This window comes from Pecten maximus, chromosome 6 (genome assembly GCF_902652985.1).
Source record: "Pecten maximus chromosome 6, xPecMax1.1, whole genome shotgun sequence".
Lineage (NCBI taxonomy): Eukaryota > Metazoa > Mollusca > Bivalvia > Pectinida > Pectinidae > Pecten > Pecten maximus.
Genome location: NC_047020.1, coordinates 47,200,760 through 47,208,198, shown reverse-complemented (window position 1 = coordinate 47,208,198; position 7,439 = coordinate 47,200,760). Strand labels below are relative to the sequence as shown.

General features: G+C 34.7%; 1 protein-coding gene across 1 annotated transcript; it reads right to left on the bottom strand.

The window, feature by feature from the left end:
• Window positions 1–553: 553 nt before the first annotated feature.
• On the bottom strand, window positions 554–5,043 carry LOC117329927 (the record flags this gene model as incomplete). The annotated part of the gene is given in 3 exon segments (XM_033888159.1): window positions 554–3,041; window positions 4,496–4,549; window positions 4,911–5,043. Coding segments are annotated over 3 exon segments (399 nt in total), but the record flags the coding sequence as incomplete, so codon positions are not given.
• Between the last annotated feature and the right edge of the window lie 2,396 nt (window positions 5,044–7,439).

Genomic DNA, 7,439 nt, shown 5'->3' with positions numbered 1-7,439 from the left:
TGTTCTGGCTTGCCTATGCATATCATAAAATACGCTATATTTACACTGGAACAGCAAAGCAACTATATAAACCAGGTACAATGAAAGACACCATAAAATTATGCTATCCAAACTATGACTAATATTTCACCATTGTTAAAAACAATGTCGACAAAGAATCATTTTTCTTAGTTTAAATTGAGCTATAATCAGAATAAGGTGGCAGTATGGCTGTGAAGTGTAAATATTAGGTGAGTATTGAATTAATCTTGTTATGGCAGTTACGGTTGGAATAAATGACTGAGCATTGCAGGAAACATACCATGTTGTTGGTTGCTTGCAAAGCTCTCATTTATATCAACAATTAATGTCTTAAGGTCATTTATTGCTTGAAATAAATACTCCATAACACCACATGGATACATTTTGACAATACATAAAAGCAGCACGTGGGTGTCTACACATGTCAACCTACGACACCCATGTCCACCTTCTGATATTTGAGTCCACGATCAACACGCTATATACTTCATATATAACAGAAAAAGAAAATCTTTTCAGTAAATTTATTCTGAATCAGTATTTCATACAATGATATTAAACATACTTAATGAACTAAAATACCAACACAAGGTCATATATTGGTGCCAACCAAAAGATTTTTTTATGATAAGATTGATCTTTTTGCTTTTTAATCTTCCCTATAAGTAGGGCCAATAAAAACAGGAAAGGAGGCCTGCATATGAAGTTTTAGAAAGATGTGTACAGTAATTTCTTTTAAAAAAATCGGAATATCAAACTTCCAAAATGAAATCAGCATAACGTAATTTCAATGGAAACCTGCAGGATATCTTGTTTTTCCATCTGTGTCATAACAAACATATGCAACAAAAAACAATGGGACCGTTTGGCCTTAATTCTTTGGTCCCCCAAATCCAAAGAATACATCCCTGATACAACTAAAATAAAATGCATCTGTCATTTCATCTACTGTACAGTTACCATGTAACCTCTAATGGCACTATTTACTTTGCATATATTATGCAGATGTGAATATTTGGTTAATTTTGACAAATTTTGGCACAATTTTTTTAACTAGCAACCCAAAACAATCAATTCCATCTTAATCAATGTCATCTATTATTTCTCATCTAAATAATTTTTACCACATACACATAATCATTTTCCATGGTACCAATTAAAATTTCAGAACACACTTTCTTAAAGAAAAGATGTAAATGACAGCCAATGATAACAATCACTTCAAATATAGCACAATAATATAAGTGTTAAGAGAATGTACAAGAAATCCAAATAATATGACATGAACACAAGAAAGGTATTTTTCAGAATTTATTAAGGAGCCTAGTGATACTTGGTAGATTAAAAAAAAGTAAAATACTCAAATTTCACTTGTAACAAGAATTAACTAGAATTATCTTCTAAATTTCAATAAATTCATGACATATCACTGATGATGTCAATGTATCAACAAATCATTCAAAAAGAAACAACATGCTGGATGCTGGACATATTGAAGTTTTGAATGTATATGGACAACATCCGGTGTTGTTGCTGTGATAAATATTAGCCAATCCTAAGAGCAAATGTAATGTATGGGTTTTACCTTTTAAAGATAGATTTACAAAAATATGCTCACATTCCATCATAAAATTATGAATCTACAACAATATCATTAACATAAAACCTGACAATAACTTTCAACACACAATTTATGCCCATATAAACAGCATGTCACCAAAACAAAAGTAGTAATCCAAACAAAATGCTGACATTATTTACAGTGAATGTTTGAGAAAATTTTATCAGACCCTTAAATTGAAATCCAATGAAATTCCTAAAAGATGTTTCTGACCACGTTAAAAAACATTCAGTACTTTATGACTAGTAAAGCCAGGTGAGCTAATAACTGAACCACAATGGATTTGAACTAAAGTTACCATTGTAAATTTAAATTTAATACTGAAATACACATCAGCCTACTTGTATTTCCTGGGTTTCATGTTATTCAGTTTCAACCAGATTTAGTCAAAGAGATGGGCATAATATTTGAGCATCCACCATGTCCACATTGGGAATGCTTTTCTTTACACAAGCGAAACTAAGAGAACTCAGAAGGATCTTGGCGCCCACCGTTGTAAGATATACATTAGTTCTATTGATATTTTCCATTCTTTTCCATCTGTTCAATTCACATCAACAGTGAAAACATAATTTTGTTGCTTTAATCAAAACTTCACACTACTATGTTTGACATTGTCCCCTCAAAGAAATTTGAGAAAGATCCCTAGAGTACTTTCTGAGAAATAGCGATCCAAGATGATTGTCTGACGGCCATATTCTTTTTAAGATCAGTCTCAAAATGTAACATGCACAACCAGGGACCAAGAGAACCCAACATATCAAATCTGAGAAATATACCTCCAGCACATTCAGAGAAAGCGATAAACTTCAACTCTCAAAATCCAAAATGGTCCTCTGGCAGCTATGATGTTTTTCTGACCAGTCTCAGAATTTAATATGCATAACTAGAGACCAAGGGAGATCCCTCCAGTACTTTCCTGAGAAATGGCGATAACAAACTTCAGCTCTCATAACCCAAGATGGCCGTCTGGTAGCCAAGTTCTTTTTTTAAATCAGTCTCAAAATACAATATGCATAACTAGGGACCAAGGGAAATCTACAAATGAAATTTGAGAAAGATTCCTGCAGTACTTTCTGAGAAATAGTGGTAAGAAGAATTGTTTATGGATGGTTGGAGAACCACGGACAACAGGCAATTTGATGATATAACAAACCATTAATAAAATTTGAACTTTTTCTGATCTCCTAAGTCAATTTCCCCAGTTTCATGTTATTCAGTTTTGCCCTTATTTGGGCCTTCGTCCGAAGGCAAAGAGATGGACACAGTTTTTGAGCATCCACCATGTCCGCATTGTGGACGCTTTTGACACCAGCAAAATAAAATTTAAACTTTTTCTTCAGGCAGTCATTTTCTTCCTGTGTCCAGGCTCTTTTCTTGGTATGTTTGTTGTTTTCTCCTTCAAAGAAATAATATGTACTGTTTACAACAACATCTAATAAATTGTTTTTTTGCTGTATGTGTGATCATTTAATTAGAATTATGTACATATATGTATGTCATGCTAGTATCGATAATAGTTTCGGCATGTTGGTATATAATTCAAACCACACCTGCAGCATGGGCGATACACAACACGGAAATGACGACATGAAAATACAGCAGTAAAACATGTGTCACGATGGGTTGAAAATACTTAATTCAAACAATTTACAAAGAAATGTCTCATTAGATATATTGTTTGATATGATGCTAAATGTTATAGTAATCAGGGTTTCCTCTAATTTTTTTCCAACATGACAGTTGATCATTTTAGCAGGTCAAATTTTATACATTCAACATACAAATATATTAGAAAACGTGAATAGTATTATGTAACGCGCAGCACGTGTACCGCAGGGGTGCCACGTGTGTCGGACTGCTACCAAGTTTTTGCCCAGGGTTCGACTGCCGCTTTCGCTTGCAGATTCCAAACACAAATGAATTTTCAAGTAATAGACAGCATTTAGTAAACTGGTGAGAAAGAAAATAGACTCGTCATATAAAGTTCAACAATTTATTAACATGTGTAAAAATAACAAAGTACCAAAATAATACCCGCGAGGCACAGTGAGGAATTCACAATTATATACGTCTAGCCTGAAACATTTACCAACCATCTTTTAATCACAACTAACCATATAAATGAAATAAATGTAGTTTACCCCGAGTCTCAAGCACGTGGCATGTCCGGTCAGAATACAACATTTGCTAACCACCCGTCTTTTCTCCCGTATCTACTTACGAGGTTACCAACAACCATCCCTCGCTTAACCGGTATAGAAACAGCCCGAGAGGCGGAAATATTCACTAGCCACTCCGCGAGTGCTCTCAAAATGGAATAACTCCTTCAAGCAACAACCTGACTTCCGACATGACACCGGCACACGAGACTCAAATTAAACAAAGTTCTATACATCGAAAATACATCAAAATACTACACGTGAAAATAAAAATACATGTACGGTAGTGGCAAATAATATCCAGCAGACAAATTAATATGAAATTTAGGAAAGGATGGGCGACGGTTATCTAATTAATTTCACAGATTAAAAGTCAACACCACTTACCCTGCTGACACCCGGACGAAAAGTGATTGACCCCACAGCAGCACGGGTATCTTACGTAACCGGATGTTACAATTTTCCGGAAGGAGTCCAAAAATAAACGAGCGAAACGCAACTGCGTTACAATTATATAGTAGGCGCGCAGTCAAATTGGCCTTATGTTGCCTATTATGGAAAATCTTGAGTAATGAACACAATCTACATATACAGACATACGGTATGCATGTTGCAACAGACCATGTGCCCTCTGATGACCAATCAGGATATATAAAATCATCAAACAATTTTTGTTGCTAGAGAAAATTACCTGTACTTCTTTTATGCGGTTCACTCTGCACAATGCTTGAAGATCCATCCAAACCTTTAAAAAGTGAAATATGTGCTATAGTTATCTATAAAAAATTGTCAACACACATAATGCATAATGCAATTCTGAATGACCAGTTCATGTGTAATAGAGATGATGCTGTTTGATTTGGTGTATTCAAGAAACATCTGCATGGGAAGAAAAGACTCTAATAGTTCATAAAGTATGTGTGGGGAGAGTCTGTAATGCTCGTTAATATAGGTAGAATGGGTCTCTGAGAAACAAAATTATGAAAGATGGGAGCATGGAAAAATAACTTCATCATTCAAAGAATTGAACAAAAGTGCCAGACAACATGATATTGACAGAAAATCCTCATCTTGCATATCAGAAATGACTCTCTTGGACAGGGTACCTTCTTCATCAGATTCCTGTCGTCTATAGGACAGGGTACCTTCTTCATCAGATTCCTGTCGTCTATTGGACAAGGGTACCTTCTTCATCAACCCCATCTTCTCCATGAAGAATATCCTCGACTGTGGGCAATTCTGAAATAGTGAAAGAGCACAATACTCCTTTCTCGCGCGTCGGCCATATTGAATTCAGAACGAGGCTGAGGGCGCAAAATAGCAGCCATGCTAGACCCAGGCCATAGCGCCTGGTCTAAATATATAAAAAACGTTCCGGTTTTGAATCAGTCTGGCATAGAGAAGTGGGCGAATGGTCTTGCCATGATACCAAGATCACAACAAAAAAGAGGATATAGCAACTTTGCGGAAAACTATATCCATGACATTGAAGGTTAGCACGTGTACATGTGTACACCACAGTAGGTCTACTTTCTCTTTGACTTGTAAACATTGTCAAATCACGATCGTTCATTCACGATATTACCGGTCGCCCAATACTCGAAAATCGTAGGTCGTACTTCCTTGATCATTGATCTTGGATCTTGCTCGTGGAAATATACTGTTTATACATATTTGTATACTAAATCAAATCATCTCGCACATGTTTATGTGTTATTTAACTGTTATACTGTATGTGTACAGCCAGTCGCGGGTCAACTATTTCAACTACATTTTGAAATGTCCGAAAATTGATTATTCTTGTAATGGAATTTAGACCGACTTTTCCAGTTAAAACGAGCACAGATGGGTCATGTTTCCTGCGAGGAAAATGTTTTCCCTCAATGAGAAAAAACATTGAGGCCTACAAGTTAAAAGTAAGAACACAGTTATAGTTTTCAGTGTTTGTTTTCCTTCTGTATTACAGTGATCAACATCACCGCATGAGTTGTTGTTTTAGTGTTAATCAGTTTTATTTATGATGAGTATAAATTATTTTTTCCTTCTGTATTGCAACACCTTCGTACTGAATAATATGGCTTGATTTTCCTTTCAAGTCCAATGATTTTCTTTTATATTTTTCTGCATTATGTTTCAAACCAATATATAGCTTTGTAAAAATGTATATACATAGTCTAGAAAATTATCAGAGATATCAGGTCAACACTAAAAGGAGGATTTCAAGAAATGATTATATTGCTTTACAATATAGCATGTTAAAATGGTCACATGTATATACATGTATATATATATATATATTGTATATTGATGTCCAAATATGTGACCACATTTTATAAAGGAACCTGAACCAGTATATGTATACACATATCAAGGATGAAATAAAAGTAACAATATTGAATGAAGGAAGTATTTTACAGTTTTTTTCTTACCAGCTTGGATTAAAAAGGTATATTTCCTGTTTCAAATTATTTTGTTGAATGATGACCAAGATTGGACATCAATACAAATCACTAAATATTGCAAAAAACAGGAAACACTTTTTTTAGATTCAGCATTCCATTCAATTGTATCAGCAAAATTGATTGAAATCATTGTTTAATGTTCATTGAATATATTACAATACATTCTGTTAAACATCTACAATTTATGGCTTGATTACAGTCAATTTACTGAGTACAAAAATGTTTGAAAAAAAGTGCAGAAAAACCTGTGTTTCTTTTCATTAATGGTCAAGAAAATATATTTAACTTAGATAAAGATAGTACATGACAAAAGTTTGTGCTTAAGAATATATCATTTTTACATTCATATTTAGCCAGAAAGTGAGAAACACATTTTTTGCTGCATTTGCATATCACTGTTTTGTTCCTGTGTATATAAATGAATACAATTCTTATTTTAGGTAGAGTTGACATCCCCCTTCAATGTAAAGCATGCAAAATGCACATGCAAGGCAGGACGTGCTGAGTGTAGCCATCTTGTAGGGCTTCTTTACACCATAGCTCATTTTCAAAAGTTAGATTTGAAAATCATCCCAGACTACAAATCCAAAACATCACTGCATTTGCCATCTAGATTAGACGGTATAAAAACTAGGCCTGTTGAGGAAGTAGAAATAAGGAAAATAGAGCCACCTAAAGACAAAACACCAAAACTGAAAAGGAAAATTGATTGTGTTCAAAGTACTGTGTATTGTCCTGTCAATCCTATTCCGTATAATGACTTCACCAAAAGACTTTGTGAAAACCTTTTGCAGGCAGGTAGTGACTCGCAATACTTAAAATTATTGAGTGATGTTGATGTTGACAATGTGTCCTCGACAGTATGTAAGTTTGGGGAAGTTCCAATTGGAAGTGTTCTTTCATACCAACAGAAATGTACAAATTCTAGTTCTGGTGACATCATCAATGATCTTTCCGCACCACCACGACCATCTTTAATCAGTGATGCATTATTACGGAAAACCCACATTTCTCTAAGTAAAGGTCAAATGGATGTTTTTAATGGAATGCAGGTAACAACAGATCAGGCAAGCGATATTGAGAGCAACACACGTGACCAGTCCAACTCTTCATCATGGCACAGTTTACGGGCATCAAGACTGACATCATCAAAATTTAAGTTGATATGTTCTC